Source organism: Poecilia latipinna, unplaced genomic scaffold (assembly GCF_001443285.1).
Source record: "Poecilia latipinna isolate Pla-1442-1.1 unplaced genomic scaffold, P_latipinna-1.0 Scaffold1552, whole genome shotgun sequence".
NCBI classification, from domain to species: Eukaryota; Metazoa; Chordata; class Actinopteri; order Cyprinodontiformes; family Poeciliidae; genus Poecilia; species Poecilia latipinna.
In genome coordinates, this window is record NW_015114168.1 from 127,420 (window position 1) to 145,413 (window position 17,994).

Sequence of the window (17,994 nt, forward strand, 5' to 3'; positions counted from 1 at the left end):
AATTGATTTTTTCATATTTTCGCGTTTGTGACGCTGATAGAAAGCGGGTTTACTTTTTTTTTTTTTTTTTTTTTAATGGTACTATTACATTGAATATGTTGAGGTTTAAATGCATTGTACACATCCAGATCATTTAAATGTTTATTTTTAAATCATAAGAAGCCGAACAGAATAAATGCCATCACCAAAAGAAACCGACGTACGTATTCTCAATATTTGATATTGTTTTTTTTTTATGTATAGTTGATCCATATTAAATAAACCTGGTTAAATAAGGAAATGTATTAACAATAAAAAATATATAAATGCTTTTACTCCATGTTTAAATTTGAAGGTCATATCTACTTTGATACAATTTTTAGAAATCCTTCAGGGACTTCTAAATCTAATCTACTGAAACATGACGAATGGTAATTTCCACATTTCGATGTACAATGTTACCAATAATGAGGTGGCTGTGGAAATATGTGTATCTGCCTAGCAGTTCTATAACCGGCATGCACATCTTTCCACAGTTGAGGAGACCAGGGGAGGATGCAGGGAAATGGAGATGTGTGATGAATTAATAATACTTTCATGTGTTTGTAATTACATGATCTAAGCTTGTGCATAAATACCTTTTACAGCAATGGCTTCCTTCCTACTAATTGCGTAGGTAGAAGAAAACATGATTTTAGAGACCAGATGCATCTGGTTTTGATTTACTCTTTATTCCAAGTCAGTATGTTTGTTACCTCAGCATTTTTTTTATTCAAAATACATCTCGCATTTGAGCTGCTAACCATTACTTTGGCACCATAATCTACTTTAATCCAAAGTAGGATAGGCATGAACTGGATTCTGCGAAGACCTAATTATTACCAAATGTCTATAAAGACCTTGATGAGTGACTGTGTTGTGGAAGAAATGGACTGGCATTCATAGATTCCTAACTTCAGCACAGTTTAATACCTTTAGGATAAATTAAAGCGTCGACTGTGAGCCAGACCTTCTCGTCCAACATCAGTGTCTGACCGGTCAGATCTGCTTCTGGAAGAATGGTTGAAACAAATCCACGTGAACACACTCCTAAAGCTTTTGGAAAACATGTCAGAATGTCTGCACGTGTGTCTGTAAAGTTGTTTTTTTTTAGAGTTCGCATCGTATTTGGTGACATTTGTTCTTTGTCTTATTTAAGGAAAAAGAGAAGAAGTACATGTTGCCTCTGGACAACCTGAAGCTCAGAGACGTGGAGAAAGGCTTTATGTCCACAAAGCACATCTTTGCAATCTTCAACACTGAACAGAGGTCGGCACATCAGTTTACCCCAGCGGATGCACATCAATATTATCCTATTGATTTCTGTTCTCTTGCATGGCTTAATGTTGGATATGGCCTACAGGAAAACTTTGTTTTTGTTTGTCTGAACAGAAACGTCTACAAGGATAATCGACAAATAGAGCTGGCCTGTGACTCGCAGGAAGATGTTGACAGCTGGAAGGCGTCCTTCCTCAGGGCCGGGGTTTATCCCGAAAAAGACCAGGTATTAAAGACCGTAAAATAAAAGTACATTAGTACTTTTATTTTTTGTTATGTAAAAGACTAATAATTTGTTTTTAAGACTATTTGTGGTCATTTCTATTCAAATGATGCCTTTTATAATTCCGTGAAATATAGTATTCCAGCCCTCCTTTCTTTTTATAATGGTTTTCTTTGTTTTGTTTTTTTGTTTTTGGCTAAGGTGGAGAATGAAGAGACGGCACCCACAGACACGTTCTCCATGGATCCTCAGTTGGAGCGGCAGGTGGAAACCATCCGCAACCTGGTGGACTCGTACATCGGCATCATCAACAAATCCATCAGAGACCTCGTGCCCAAGACCATCATGCACCTCATGATCAACAATGTGAGCGGAGCCGGCAGAACCTGCCGCAGGCGAAGGGCGTCATGTCTCATAAGTGGCTCAGCCAGTTGGCAAAAGACAAACTCTTATCCTGATCCATTTAATTGAAAAATAATCACACAAACTAAAAAGAAAACTCCAGCTCTGAGAAATTGCCGAAGAAGTTTAGTTTTTCTGATTCAGAGTGGGAAGGAAAGCGGTAAAATGAAACCTTTCGTTCATTCATAATGCTCACATCATAGTAGCTATGGGAGCAAAGGCGTCCCTATTATAACACATCTACAATATAAGAGTTTTTCTCACTATTACTGCTTCCTTAAACATATTCAGTTTCAACTTCTAGTTCCTCATTCCAGATAATTTAATAAATATTTTCTCTTTTGGCTTCTGTTGCTCCTGTGCAAATAAGCTCTCGTCATTGTGACGCTCCTTCCAGGCGAAGGATTTCATCCACTCGGAGCTGCTGGCTTATCTTTACTCATCGGGGGACCAGAACAGCCTGATGGAGGAGTCTGCTGACCAGGCCCAGCGCAGGGACGAAATGCTGCGCATGTATCACGCCCTCAAGGAGGCGCTGCACATCATCGGCGACATCACCACCAACACCATCTCCACGCCGGTTCCACCGCCTGTAAACGACAACTGGCTCCAGGATTCCAGGTAGTTCAGAAATGTTGTTTTTACCAAACAGTTTTTAGTTTTGGCCTCAAATGATTTTACTGTTTTAGCGTTGGCTACGTTTAAAAAAAATTTGCATCCGTTGCAGCCCGACTCCTCAGCGAAGACCACCTCCTTCATCGTCCCAGCCCCCCAACCGTCCTCCCGCTGTTCGGGGCCCGACTCCAGGGCCCCCCATGAACCCCACCCCAGCCTTTAATCCCTCCCCAGCGTTTGGTGCCCCTCCGATCCCCTCCCGCCCCGTCCCTCCCGCCGGTGCCTTCAACAGCAGCCAGGATCCGTTCAGCGCGCCACCACTGATCCCCTCCCGGCCGGCCCGCGTCCCACCCGGCGTTCCTAGGTAAGACTTTGATCAAAGCCACAGTAATCACTAATCTCGTTGCACTTCATTTATAACATTTTATCGCCAGCATCTAATGAGCATGTCTTTGTAAATTTGGAGACATCTAGTATCTTTTCCCCTCCTCCCACCCCACCCCTTTCCTCCTCCTCCTTTTCTTTTATCGCGTTTCTTTGAACTCATTCTTGTCTTTTTATTGTTGGTTTCCTCTTCCTCTCTGCCTCTTGTTTCTTCTCTCTCTTTGGGTTGTTTGGTTTCATCGCTGTCTCTTTGTGAGCACGTCTCACACCTTGTCTGTATCTTCTCTCCCTGTTGCAGCCGAAGACCCCCTGGTGCCCCGTCTCACCGGCCCACCATTATTCGTCCTGCAGAGCCTTCCCTGCTAGACTAGACCTGTGGCCAAGCCCACCTTAGCATGCTTTTTTTTTTTTTTTTGTTCCTGGATGTGTGTCTGCACACTGTGTTGGCCTGGAATGGAGGGGGTCAACGGGAGGGGATGACTTAGTGATGTGTTAGATTACAAGCAATGTTAATAAGCTGCTAATACTTTTTATTTACACGCACAAGAAGCAAAAAAAAAAAAAAAAAAAAAAAAAAAAAAATTATCACTTAGATTTTCCATTTGCCTGGCATGTCTTGCAAACTAAAAACCTTTTATCAAACATTTCAAATTCATTTAACATTTTCTTTTAAATGTTCTGTTTTTTTATTCAACTGGTAGTCTCATATAATCTGGTACAGGGCGTCTCCCCTCCTCTCTTCCTCCACTCCCTCCATTTTTAGCCCCAGACACTCTGTGTATAGAATACATTATTGTTGATGTTTCACTGGGTTTTTTTCACATCCCGACTCATTTCATACTGAAAACAGTTACTTAACATGATGTCTACGGTGGTGTAGGTTATAAATAATTTGTTCTTGTGTTGTTTCCATTTGAGTGACTGTCTTTCCTGATGAGCATTATAAATGTAGCTTTAAAATTAAGTTCAGTCGACTCACAAAACACACAAAGACGAGATGCAAGAGGTTCATAGTCGTTCCGCCTCCGTTTCATCATGTAGAAAAGATTATTTTTGCTTTAGTCCAAGCACTTCTAGCCACTGAGCCTTTGCAGGAAACCACTCGTAACACGGATGCTGTAGTCTGGACCCCCCACACCTCCAGGAGAGGGAGACAGACTGAAGCCTGTCTGCTCTTTCAGAAATGTTAGTTTGATTAATAATCCTTCTTTTCTCTTCTTAATCCCGTTGAGATTTTGGTGAGGTTGAGTCTAATTCCTAGATTAGCTGACTCAAAAAGAGCAGATTTCTCTGAAAGAGGATTGGATTCAGAGGTGCAGGGTGTTGAGATGAGAATCTGGATCACAGAGCAGGAAGATGTCTAGTTTCTCCTTAAGAAAATGCATTTAGTATTATTATTATTACTACAGTTATCGGTTCTGCTTTCAGACGTCAGGTATATTGTAAATAGCTGCCCTTTACAGAAGAGATGTCTCGTCTCATTTTCTCACAGGGTTCATATAAATAAATAAATATTAAGCATAACCATCCCAGGAAATGTAAACATCAGTCTTTACAGTAAAAAAAAAAAAAGGACTAACTGGCATTTCATTGAATTTTTTTTTTAACCTCATTGTTCGAAAAATAATTTTTCAGCTCCTATTATTTATAACCTGGGCATTTGTTCTTTTACTTGGTTTTTGGACACACTTCTAGTAGCTCGATTCAGCTTCCATCTTACCCAATTCCTTAACTTTTGCTCCATTTGTTTCACTTCTGCTGCGGCGACGGGTTTCAGGATTTGTTGGGAGTGTTACCGGGTCGTTACATACACAGCTGTGATTATATGCTGAGAAATGTCAGATTGCTTTTTAAGGGTTTGTTCTTTTTATATATATATATAATTTAAATCTGTTTTTTTTTCTTTGTTGATCTTCAGGTGTGGGCTGGGGAATGGTATAAGTTGGGAGTGATAATGGGCCACTTAGATTTTCTTCTCTTTTTGATCATTTGTGGTGGTGAGTTGGTGGTGGGGGTTTCGGTAAATAAGTGCAGGAGCTGCCAAGAACACGGAGAAAAAAACAATTACACAACCACTAAGAGATTGAAGAAAATCTTTTTTTTTATAAATCCCAAATTACTGTCTTAAAACAGGATGTTTACTTTGTGCCTGTTTTCTTTTCTCCTGGCCTTGCTTTCAGTGACAGAGCCTGAAAACCTCAAACAAAATCGGCATCGAATCCTAAGAATAATTACCATGATAGAATAAAATAAAAAAATACTAGGCTCCCACATGCCTGTCACTCCAGCTTGTCCATGAGAAGACTGTAAAATCTACATGAACATGTAGGAATACTGTCTGTGTGTATCATCCATCCGTATTTCCCTCCCCTCTCTGAATCAACAGGAAGGGGTTGGAAACCATCCCTCAAACATCTTTCTTTTTTGTTTTGCAAACCCTTATGAAGTGCCTCTGTAGCAGTTAATGGATTTTTAATGAACATCATGACCTGATTTAGAAAGAAAAGTAAATAAAGAGGTGTGTACAATAAAGGGACTGGTTTTGGTGGTTGGTGTCTTCTTGTGTCCTGTGTGATCTGCTGTTTCTGTCACGTATATAGAATCCTTTTTAGTTTTCTGCTCCTCTTCATAAACCTCACAGATACTCTTCTCATTTCGGTTTCTTCTTTTGTTCCTACAAGTAGGTTAGTGATCTTTACCTCCACACTTGTTCTGTCATGCACAAATATTTGCATCAACACAATAAAAGTCATATTAAATATGTTCCTTTAGGTCACATCCGATCGTTTATTTGGTTTTGTTTCCATACATGCAGATTCACTCCAAAACTGCATCGCTGTAGGAAAGAGAATAAAGGAAGAACAAGCAGCAAACGGTCTGCTTTTCTCCGTAAACTCAAACATTTTTTTATAGAAGCTGAAAAATTATTGATTCCATTCAATCCCACAGTAGTATTTGGAAAACGTTATGGATATTCTTGTAAATATCCTAGCTTCACCTAGGTATGTTTTAATGGCCAAACTAAGGCTTTGAATTAACCAACAAACAGTTTTCCTTTTTCTATATCACTTTTCATTTTAAAACATTTCAGGCTATTTTCATTAAGGCCGTTTGGTTTCTGGACATTTTTCAATGTTTTGTCCTCCAATCAAACTTGCAATTCTGACTTTGCTCAGATTTCGATGGAGGAATGCTACGATCGGCATGCGCATGTGTTGCCTTCGTCCTTCAATAAGAACCATCTGCGTTTTCTTTTTTTTTTTCCCCAGAAAGAATGACCTCAATGTAAACTCCATTTTGCCTTTTTTTTTTAACACACCCCTTTAAACACTGATTTAGTTACCCATAATGCAGCAGTCATGTCCTGACTGGTGGATTTTGCCACCTCCTACTAAGTTTGTTGCAGTATAGCAACGTATTTTCAGTTATTGGTCTGTTTTTTTTAACAGAATGTAAGGGGGGGAAAAAAATATATTTCACTTTGATCCATGGCCATTTTTAGGGCAAGTATCAGTATTTGATTCATGTTCCCTGAATTTTCCAACTGTACCCCCCCCCATCCCCCCCTCAAAATGTAAAACTGTCCCCCGTTCTCTTTGAGTTATTGTGTAAATATCGGGTCGATGTTTGCTTCTTTGCGGATGACCTGCAAAACCTTTTTTTTTTTTACTGCATCTCACACGGTCAACACACTAACGTAGGCTGATTGTTCCTGAACAGGCGCCCCCCGCCGGCTCCCCGTGGAAAACACTGGTGACCCCAAACCAGCAGATGTTGAACATGAACTTGAAGAATTTTGGCAAAGGAGACACAGAGGAGCTGCATGATTTATGTCCTTTAGGTCCGAAACATCGAGCCGCATCACAAGGAGCCGTGTTTTGACATTTTGAGCTGCTGGAGCCGCTTCAGGGGCAATAAACTGTAACAAAGGTATTTTACCATTTAGTTCATGTTGGGAGTAGCCCTGAATATTGTATAGCAATTGAACATGTCATAACCTTTACTGAAACTTTGACATCTGCAGGAAGATATGGTTATTGAACCTTTATTAGCAGGTAATGGTAAAACCAAGAGGTGAACAAAAGGCCATTTTTTTATACCGTTTGTTTTTTTTCTAAAGCCAAAACAATCTTGTCCTAGAAAGTGGCTGTTACATTTGAAAATAATTATCAGGACCCTGGTTAGTTAAAGACATAAAACAAAAGAGAGTGATGTATTTACACAAGGTAGCCATCTTTGTGAAGATTTAACTTCCCAGTGTTTTGTTTTGATGTTTGTTAGATTTTTTTTTTTTTTTTACTAAGCTATGATCCAATCAGGGTAATATTTGGAAATGATTTCTCTGAAGGTTTGAAATATCAGTAAGACTGTTAATTGTATTTAATAAAATAACATTGGTGCACATTATGGCTTTCTAGATTCACTTGACAATATTCACAAATATCAATACATTGGGGCTTTTACGATTGAATTTTATTGTCTGTAAGTATATATGATCATCAGTTTATCTCAGCACTTCAAATTCATAAATTTATTATAAGTTTTACTTTCTCTTTAGTGTGATTATTATGACTTAAAGCGATTGTGTAACCTGCACACTCATTTCAGAGAGACTGATGACTCCACAAGTGGTTGTTGTTGTATCCAAACCTATTAATGGAAAAAATGAGTGGAAGGAAGAAGTGCGGTTAAAAGAAACATTCATGAATTTGTGGGAGGCCGAGTCATCAGCTCTAAGCTTCAAATATCACCACCCTGACTTATTTATGACACGAGTTTCAGCTTTTTGGTTTTTATTATTACTTGTGAACCGGTGATGATGTCAGAGGCTTAAGGTGAAAACCAACTGGGCTGTTATGATACACATTTAATTTCACATTTCTTCTGAAAATTGCAGTCCCACAGCGGAGGAAAATTTGAGAGAATCAAAGCTGTTGATGATTTAGGAAGTGATGTCACCTGCTGCTGTTGGTCCACTGAGTTTTCTCATGTCCGCACAGTAATCCATCAGTACGTTTTACAGTTCATTCTTTCCCCATCTTCTACCTCCAGGGAGATACTTATTTTATTTGGCACCTGATTAAAGTATCAGGCCTCCTTTAACGTTTATGTCATCACTATGTTTCCTTGGTCAGCAAGCTAAAACGGGCCATCTAAAATGAAGATGGCTAAGAGATTTGGCATTAAAAAAAATAAAATCAAACCTTGAAAAATTAAAACAATAAAAAACACTGGCACCATTTTAGCTCCATTGGAAGCTGGCCTGACAAACCCCCTCACAAAATCCTTGGAGAATAAAGGCTGATCACTTCCATGCAACATGGCAGCGACTCACGAAAAAGAACCTCAACTAAGCATCGAGTCTGAACTCAATGAGGCGGTCAGACTCTTACATAGGCTGATATTTCTGTATTTTGTTAAGCCTGAGCCACACTAATTTGTGAGCCACAAATTAGTTAGTGTGGCTCACTAACTAATTTGGTTAGTGAGCCACACTAACCAAATTAACAGAAATGATTTGCTCAAAATGCAGCATAGACCTTCCTAAAATACGAGTTTCACTTTGGTGACTGAATTTCTCAAATTATTGGCGTCTCTAAATCATGGATCTGTAGATTAATAGCATGATGCAATGGAATATCGATACAAGATTTACAAAATAAAAAGTTTAAAAAAGTTCTCTTTGTCATATTATCCTGTGAGGGATAAAAGTATTGTGCTGGTTCTGTCAAGTGCAGACCCGCTTGGTGTTATCAAAGAGACGTCTCAGGGTGTAAGTCTGAGTGACGGCCACACCGAGCATCACCAACAGGTTCAGACAGGACCAGAAGGACACTCGCCACAGGTTGTCCTCTAACAAGTAGCGGTCCCTGGCCTCAAATGCCCGCAGCACGGTCTGGACCTGACGGGTCTTCTCCAGGTGCCGGTACACTGAGTCCATTGTTCTCTGAAACAGAAAGATGAAAAGACAGGCGGCGTCAGTGGGGGGCAGCAACTTGTAAAGACACAAGGAGTTTCCCCTTCTGACCCTGATTTCTTCTATTCTGTAGTCCTCCATGCTTTCAGTCACGGTGAAGTCCATCCACTCCTCTTGGCCTCCAGATGTGTTGCCTTCGCTGTTAATTATGACTTTGAAAAACACCATCTTCTCAGACATCTTGCTGAAGCTGTTGTCGAAGCATAACCGGTAATCTCCAAATTCTGTATAATCCAACCTGACAGAAAAGACACAATGTGTGACAACAATGAGACGTTGGTAACCTCGGTTTTAGCTTCAGATCAGCAGGAAAGCATCAGGAAACACCCACATATGGATGCCGTCAGATGTCCTGAACTCAGAGACCACCCGATGACCGCTGGGTGAGATCAAGGCAAACCCAACATCCAGACCGGATCCTGCGATAACCTTCAAAAAAAAAACAAAAAAAAGTCACATATCCAGAGTCATCCTCACATTCTAACCCATGCATCTGCTCAAGCTCGCCTCATGGTATCTTTGGAACTGCCACCTGAAATTCAAATGAACGGCGTGATAACAAACCAAATAACACAAAGCGGCCGAAGCTTTCTCAGGTTATAAAGTATCAGGTTTCAGTCTGACGAAAACCGGTGGTCATGTTAGTTTCCCATGATGATTCATGACTTTGGAGGCTCACGTAGATGCTCAACCAACCCGCTTCTACCCCAGAGAGTCTGCAGCCTCCAGAGGGTGCAGCATCAACATGCTAACTGCGATGTCATTTTTTTAATCCGTGTTTTAAACCATCAAGAAAAACAATTCAGGGTTAAACAGTCAAACTCAGTCTTTCTCGCTTTATCAGAGAGAATAGTGTGCATCTAGGCTGTCCTGATTTTCTGAATCGAAATAGTTGGGCTTCTTCTCTGAGTTTGGTTGTACATTAAGGATTCTTAGCTAGATGTTAGACTAGATTAATCAGCCACATTGCCAGAGGTCCTAATGTTCTGCTAACCTCTAACAATGAGAAATGTGTTTTCTGTCCTGCCCCATTATTGTGCATGTGCCTTTAAAACTTTCAGCGGTTTTCTTATCTCTCTGATAACAAGGCCAAAGTCCAAACTGCTCACTCGACTGCTTGCAAACTTTTAAAACAACCAGCTAAAAAGATATCCCAAGCAAAACAGTTAAATAGCAGCAAAAAGGTGCACCAAAGTTCCTCTTCATGTTGTTTTTACCTGGTATTCTATCTCCATGGAGTCACCTGTCGTGGTAGTTTGGTAAAAACACTCTGTGCCGCCTGTGGGTAGCATAAATGTAAACTCCATGTTTTGGTTTGGCCCCATATCCAAAGCCAGCCCCACAGTCAAAGTCAGACATCCCACCAGATAGAGCTGGGCAGACGAAGTCATCGCTGAACGGTCCAGGAAATAAAGTGGCTCCACTTCTACCAGAACCTGGGTAATTTCTCCTGTGCACAATAAGCCAAACGCACTGGATGTGTGTAATTACTTCCTGTCATACTCCGGTGGTTGAACAATAGTCTGTCAGACAGAGCTTGCGTCCTGAGTCAAAGCTGAGTCAGTGGAGCCACTATCTGTGGATCAGAAGTGCTCTGCGGTCTGGACTTCACACTTTTATTGCACCTGCAGTGCAATAAAAGCCATGAAAACAGCATGTTGATTTAGTTTATCCTCTATTTATAGATTATTATTTGTATCAGTTTCGTTTTGCAGCAGAGATGAAAAACTGTGTGCAATAATACACACGTTTCAGGAGGGGACGATTACGCCATGACCTGACCAAACGAGGTCAGAGGTAAACGGTTAGGCGCTTAGAGGTCGTTGTGAGTTGTCAGGGTTAAACCCAGGCTTTATTTTTAGCTGTGATGACACATCTATTAATGAATCAAGCACTGACGCCTGTCGGAATAATATTTATGGTATACAAAAAAAACAAGTAATTATTTTTTTATTAATTTTTTTTTTTTTTTTTTTTTGCAGTGTTCTCATTTGCGTTTTAGTAAACAGCGACCACTTCAGAAAGTTTTGAAAGGGGTCATTCGTGGGCAATGCATAGCTCTGGGTTTATGCACCAAATAAAAAAATTCAAAAAAAACATAGAACTTCATGAGTTTTATTCACGTTATTTGATACTTGAATTTGTAATTTAAGTGCTGTGTGGAAAGAAACAAGATTCTCTATAAAAACAACCAAACAACAGAGTAATTTATAAGTTTATATTTCAAGTATATTTCAAACAAATTGCAAGTCAAACATGTTTTTTATGCCCCACAACATTCCAGGATTGTAAAAAAAAAACTCTTACCTTCATTTTTAACTGAAGAGCAGTTCCCGACAAATCATATCCTCTGACTTTAGGAGGCGCTGTTAGTTCTGCACATCTGAACTGTACAGGCCCACATATTTCTTTCAGCACACAGCACACACAAATGAACATAAACTCATAAATTAAATAAATGTTCAAAACTCCCTATGAGTTTTGACAAGGATAAGTGAAAGTGAAACCAAGTATTTACTGATACTGTATGAAAGGACGTTTATTTTCTTGATGTCTGATTTTAATTCTGGATGTTTAAAATAATTTGTCTTTGCTAAACGAAAGAAAAAACAAATAGCTTTCATAAAATTCAAAACTTAAATACATATCTGAAACTTCTGTTTTGGGTAGTTAGTAATTTTGGTAAATAGTTTTTCAGCACATCTGGTATGCCTGAGTCATGCTTAGATCCAATAAGCTTCATCAAACCACAGGACATGTTGTCAAAACAAAGTCTTTGCCGCTCAGTGCATTTGGAAACTGAAATTTGGCTTTGTATGTTGCTTTTGAAGTAATGGCTTCTTCCTCTCTGGGTGACCTTTCAGCCTCAGACTTGTTTCACTTTGGATAATGACAGTTTTCACTAGCCTCAGCCAAAAATCTCCTTAAGCTTCTATCTTTTTGTTTTGTTTATCGGATTTCTAACCGCCTTCCTAACCACCATGGTTTGGAAGGAGACTGTTACATATATAACAGATGAATGTGTCTCCGCCAGCCTTGTGGAAATTGTACCCCAATGATGAATCAGACTCGCAAACATTAACACTTTCTCTTCCTGGTATCTTAGCTGAGATACCACAATAACAATAGAAATACTCCATATTGTTTATTCCAGCAGTTTACTGGAAATCTGTTGCAGTGAGAAGCTTGTGGAAGGAAACCCAAAAGGTTTTATTAAGAAAATGTATGTACATAAAAAAAAAATAAAATAAAATCTTAAAAGATTTATGACATTTAGGAAACAGGAATAATTTGGGAAGAAAATGTTTTTATTGGGTGTAAGTATTTGGTTTCAGCAGCATTCACGGGCTGTCATGAATCAGTTGTTTTGGAGGAAGTGAATATCAGATTACACCTGCAGACCTTTAACTAAAGCCACATGCGGCATCCAGACTTGTCTAAGTTCGTTTTGATGTGTTCTCTCTTAAATATGTAGGGTGCATCGCCACAGCGCAGTCAAAACTGGTGATCTGTCTGCTGATCTATATACTCTTTACAGAGACTTGAAAAATGTTCTACGTCTAGGACACATCTTACCAAGCTACAGGTTTCTTTTGGCAAACTAAGAAATTATAAATGATATTTATTTATTCATTTTTACAGAAAAAGATGTCCCTCCCCCCTCAAAAAAAAAGAAAAGAAAAGAAACACGGTGTGCATTTTGTCCTATTTACTCTGAAATCTCTAAACAGAAAATCCTTTGCAAACATGAGGACATCTGCGCAAATCATTTAAATGTGTCCACACATCCTTTTATGAGGAAGTGGTCAGCAACCAACAAGCAGCTCAAAAGAAAATGTTGTGGACGTGTTCGTGGTGTAAAAGAGAGAACCTCTTGAAAACATGAACCTCACTGGTCTGGATGGTGATATAAAACCTTTGGAATGAATTTGGTTCTCTGGTCCAACATCAGTGTTAGACCTCATAAATGTTCTCTTGGTGGAATGTACAAATATTTCCATGTGAACACCCCTAGATCTGACTTCAAGCTCATAAGGATAACTGATCTAATACTTTAGGCAGTGCAGCATTTTGGCCGCACTGAAAAGAAGTCTATTTGAAGGAATTAAGAAGAAAGTTTCTATCCGTATTGAGAGTCTGTATTGCAGAAGTGATATAATAAAACGGAAAAGTGCCAATAAACTTTTAACCCTGCCTCACATAAACTTGATGAGGAACACAAGGAAACCCACACAGAAGACAGGAAACTAAAGTAGATGTTAAATAGACACGTTCTACGCTGCAGACCATTCAGGAACCATTTGAGGTCAGAAAAAAAGACCATTGTGCAACAAGTTGTTCAATGGGATCAGTAAAGGCTATTCAACTGGACTAGAAGGTCACAAAATCTACAAAATAAGAACAAAGTTCAGGAGTAAAGGGTCAGTTTGACAATTTCTAACTATATTACATCAAACCTTTAACATAGTCACTGATTGTTTTACCTTAAAAACAAAACATTTTAATCTTGCTTTTTGCTTGGACAAATTGTAAAACCGGACTAGGGCCGTTTCCCCTTGAATAGAATATTGCGGCTTTCAAAACATACAGAAATGTTTTTGTGGTCATACCAAAACTGTGCGACTGGACTTTATTTCCTCTGAACAATGATGAGAATGAGAAGAGGCTAAAAGATTGACTCTGGGCACAAATGTTGCTGCTAAAGCATGAAGACAAGCCGCAAAGAGAGAGTACAGATGAGAGGAAGTGTGAACGACATAGCTTTTGCAGTCAAGTGGGAGGGTGTGAAACGGGGTTAAAATGCACATTGTCTGAGCTCCACTTCACTTACATGGTCGTCTAACTTCAGCCTTTATATTCTAAACTGAGAAACGACCTTTATGTAAAGTTTCATTTTGATGAGTTCAGAAAAAGTGGAGCTTTTGCCAGTTTTCACAGGTGCTGTGGTGATACATCTTAAGATTCATGTTGCTGTCTGTTTCTGACTACTCATGAGACATCTTCAGTTGGACCAACCAGAAGTGAGCCCACCCATTTTTTTTTTTTTTGCAATCTTGTTGCACCTCGCCGCCTTTCCACTGTAGTTTGGTCTCTTCAGCCCCTTGGAAACGGCAGCTCTGACCACCGGAGGATCATTCCTGTCTGAGATGTTTTTCAACTTCAAAAGTGGCGTGGGGCGTATGGCTCACGACGGCGTTCCCTCTGCGTTTGTAGTGGACACCCATGCCACCCGGCCGGCCGTGCCGCCTCGCCTGGGCAAACAGAAGAAGCACGGCGGGGCGGCGCAGACTCTGCTGTTCATCCTGGTGGCCCTGGCACTGCTCGGCGTGTTCTTTGAAGCTGTCTTCATCTATCGCCTCTACCAATCTGAATATGTGAGTGTCACGTAAAGACCTGTGTAATATCAGTCTGTGATTTGTGTGTGCGTGTGTCTTTGTGTGTGTATGTGTGTGTGTGTGATTCACTGTACATTTTCTGTTCCATTACCTTTACCTTTTCACCCCACTGCTGGTAGAATCTCACTTTCATGATAAGAATTTAATCATCTTTACTACCAATTCTCGCTTTCAGTATTATTTTCATGTTTCATGTTTTTCTCCCACTTTTTTCATTTTCTCAGCTATTTTACTTTTTTTTTTTATAGATATATTTAGTTTTCCATGAATCATGAGTACATCACGAGTCTATATTTAAACTTGTTAAAGTATGCTTACTATAAATGTTGGAAATAAACTGAATAATTAGACTCTGTGAAGGAAAAGACTCAGTGAGGTGGACTGATAAATCTAGATCACAAACTTAGTGTAAATGTGGATTCAAATTCAAAGCATAATCAAAAGATATGGTTATATTTAACAGTTTTTTTTTTCATCCACATGTTAATAAGAGCTGATTGATATTTGAGAGAAAATTCATCTGCTTTTCCACCTAACTGGATTTCCAACGTGGAAACTTCAGTTTTCTGCTTTCCACGACCTTAACGTTTCCTTTTCTTAACGTCTCCCTTCATAACGTTCATGTGTGGGGCTCTTGAGACTGAGACGTGAGTAAAAATGAAGGTCTCTTGTGACAGAAACCACACTCACATTTACTCAGATCATGTGCATGAAAGTTCCCCCCCTCACCCCCTCCACATCCCACTCCAATAAGTGCTGAGCTTGCATTTATTTTACGGTAAAGAGGAACAGAGTGGACCACAGATGGAGAAATCCGCCGGTTTATACAGAACTCCTCTGACGTCTTTTGGAGTCGGCCACACATACATACGCTCTTTGCCCTCAGACTGCGGACAGTGAAGACTCTGTGTATGGCTTCCTATGAAATGTCTGAGGGCAGCAGCAGTCACGGGTTTTGGATTTAGGAGAAATATTAATTCACTTTCTGTGGGTCTGCACATCATACATGCTGCAAAAATTAGAGATGGCATAGACAAGGAAATGGTCTATTTCCTGCGTCGTGATTATGATCTACCTTAGATGCATCGTGTACAAGCCTTACCCAAAACCCCTACAATGACTGCTTAACACAAAGCAAATGCTAGCATATGCTTAAAAAAAAAAAAAAACAGGTTATGATTCATTGAACTGCCTTAGATTTAACACCTTCCACATCCCAGTGCAGCCTCATGTGCACCAGCGGTCATGCAACTGTGTTTGATTGCATGCCAAGAAAGCATGCATGCACGCAGATCAAAGCTAAACCGCCTGAATGTCCTTTGGTGTTTATCGTTGCAGGCCCCCTCAGGTTCCGCCTCAATGCAAATCGACGGTATGTCTCAGCATTTTCTGTTTCGCATAATAAACGGTCTTGAGGTCTATTCTTCTGACCGGGAAACAATGTGTCTTACCGTCACACAGGAAGCCCTCCGCCGGATACTACAGACCTTGAGGGTCGGCTTCCTCCATCCAAACCGGTTGCGCATCTCACAGGTGAAACCAGCAGTTTTGCAACTTCTTCTAATGAAATGTTCAATTTTTCAAACCAAGAACAAAAAAGCTTCTCTAAACATTGCTCGTGTTTTGTTCATTAGATGGCCAAGACGTCCGTCACGGCACACACGTCATGGCATGGAGCGAGATCGCAGAGCCTCTCCTCTATGAAATGAATTACGAAGACAAAAAACTCGTCATCCAGAAAGAGGGATACTACTACATCTATTCCAAGGTCTACTTCACACTAGGTGGTGCTTTTTACCATTCTGTGGAGATGCAAACTAAAAAGTATGCCGGAAAAGGCATCCCCCTCCTGCAGGCCAGAGAGTACTCGTCAAAGACAGACAAAGGAGCCAAGAGTTTTTCCAACAGTTTCCTAGCCGGGGTGTTTTACCTGTACCAAAATGATGCTGTCTATGTACATGTCAGCAACACAACACAGATTATGAGACACAAATCTTATGAGAATGTGTTTGGTGCATTTATGATATAGATATCAGACCGACAGGAGATAAAAAAAAGAGTTTATAACTCTTCTTAGGGACATTTTTAGTTGCCTTTTTGTACCTGAGCAAAGGCATTGTAAAAGCAAAAGCGTTGAAGACGTTTTTATCTACTTCAAATCAAAACTTTGAAAGCTGATTAAAGATTTAACTGTTGTGTTGCTAAATATTATTTACTAACATAAACGAGGATGGTGCACTTTTTTTATTTTTCTATTTTACCGCTTCAAAAAATTATGAATATTATTTATTTATTCCTTTCATATATATATAAAACTGTGTTAACAGTGCTGTGTTTATACAAGAAAAAAAATGAAATAAAGTCTATATTGAACAAATAAAAGTTTGTCTTTCTGCAGTTGAGTTCATTTCCTGTCATATCAGGCAAGGCTGAGCAAAAAGCAGAATGGTCTCAGTAAAAGAAAATGTGTCACCCACTCTCTCCAACCACAAAGTGTACATATTGGGTTTTTTGTTATCACCACTTCAACACGTTAACCTAAAATGCCATCAGCAGCTGAACGTTTTCTGGTGAAAAGTAAAATTTGAAAAAAAAAAAACAAATTAGATCCAATTAGATCAAATTAGATCCAGGTTTTTTTTTTTTGTTTTTTTTGTTTGTTTTTTTTGCAAGGGACACTGCGTCCAGTTTATGCTCTTTGCTCAAAAACTGGATGTGCTCTTGTTGACTGTAAACTTCCAAATGAGCAATTTCAATTCATGACTTGATGACAAATTCGCTTTCTTGGTTTGTACAAATAAAAAAAAAGAAAAGAAAAGAAAGAAAGCCCCATCACTCTTTGAAGTGCATTTTTTTTCGCTCTTCATATCTCTCAGAGTCACTCTTACTCTTTCCCTTCATTTGTGACGGTTCGCAGAAGCCTTATGAAAACACCCACTGACTTGTGTATTTGTAAACTGAGGAGGAAGTGGTGGTGGGGGCCGCTGGGGAGGGGAGGGGAGCGGCGCGGAGAGGTGGGGGGGGTGTCAGTAGCAGAATGCCTGACTCACTTTCCAACCCCAGACCTGGAGCACGGTGGCTGATAAAGACGCACTGTCGCAGACTGTGTGTGTGTATCTACGCGAGAGAATGATGGTGGGCGTGAGCCTCAAATTAATTTCCCCTCAGCCGCTCTGTGTGGATTTATTTTTTGGTGAAATGAGAAAAGCACTTCCCATCCAGACCCTGACTGGAGAGAAAGGTGCCAAACCCGATCCGACCAATTAACAACTCATGAGTGTGCGTGTGTGTGTGTGTGTGTGTTGGCCCTTACCGGTGTTTCTGCACTGTCGTCTTGAATGTTCAAGAATGAGTCATCATGTTCCAGCGCTGACTGTCCTGTGAGGTGTGCAGCTCTAGTGTCTCGAAGGAGGGGGTGATGTGCTGTGCGGTTTGGATTCATGCCATATCATCATTAAACTCTAAACCTGATCTGACTTTTACAGAGAATTTGCGTGGGACGAGATTTCTCTGTCTGCAGTTATATTCTGAATCAATGAAACTATCTTCCAGTGAAGCCAAATTGTGAAGTCAGACTCAGGTACGCTGATGAAATGCTTATTTTTTTACATGCTACGTTGAAGCAAGGTTAAACGTCGTTAATTGTTTTTTTTTTTTTTTTCTCTCAGTGAAAGCACAAGTGAAAGTGTTGGCCGCGGCGC

At 39.9% G+C, this 17,994-nt stretch overlaps 3 protein-coding genes across 10 annotated transcripts in view; 2 read left to right on the top strand and 1 right to left on the bottom strand.

Moving 5' to 3' along the window:
* dnm2a (dynamin 2a) overlaps window positions 1-7,322 on the top strand; it is a 37,126-nt gene extending 29,804 nt beyond the window's left edge. For 7 of the 8 annotated variants that reach the window (XM_015058570.1, XM_015058569.1, XM_015058571.1 and 4 more), the window contains 6 exons: window positions 1,178-1,287; window positions 1,411-1,522; window positions 1,721-1,885; window positions 2,319-2,542; window positions 2,649-2,900; window positions 3,219-3,415. In XM_015058570.1, coding sequence (XP_014914056.1) covers window positions 1,178-1,287; window positions 1,411-1,522; window positions 1,721-1,885; window positions 2,319-2,542; window positions 2,649-2,900; window positions 3,219-3,291 — 936 coding nt within the window. In that variant the 3' untranslated portion in view covers window positions 3,292-3,415. Of the gene's footprint in view, window positions 1-1,177; window positions 1,288-1,410; window positions 1,523-1,720; window positions 1,886-2,318; window positions 2,543-2,648; window positions 2,901-3,218; window positions 3,416-6,640 lie in introns of those variants that run through there. The other variant, XM_015058572.1, reaches the window with a different exon arrangement.
* Window positions 7,203-10,677, bottom strand: LOC106963583 (transmembrane emp24 domain-containing protein 1). The gene is made up of 4 exons (XM_015058579.1): window positions 10,115-10,677; window positions 9,229-9,326; window positions 8,949-9,135; window positions 7,203-8,867 (listed from the first exon to the last, which is right to left on the bottom strand). Exons 1-4 carry the CDS (start codon window positions 10,286-10,288, stop codon window positions 8,649-8,651), a joined length of 678 nt encoding a protein of 225 aa, XP_014914065.1. The 5' UTR covers window positions 10,289-10,677; the 3' UTR covers window positions 7,203-8,648.
* Window positions 10,678-13,745: 3,068 nt separating this feature from the next.
* tnfsf14 (TNF superfamily member 14) lies at window positions 13,746-16,607 on the top strand. Its single transcript, XM_015058567.1, has 4 exons — window positions 13,746-14,272; window positions 15,632-15,665; window positions 15,755-15,826; window positions 15,928-16,607. Exons 1-4 carry the CDS (start codon window positions 14,045-14,047, stop codon window positions 16,320-16,322), a joined length of 729 nt encoding a protein of 242 aa, XP_014914053.1. The 5' UTR covers window positions 13,746-14,044; the 3' UTR covers window positions 16,323-16,607.
* Window positions 16,608-17,994: the final 1,387 nt, after the last annotated feature.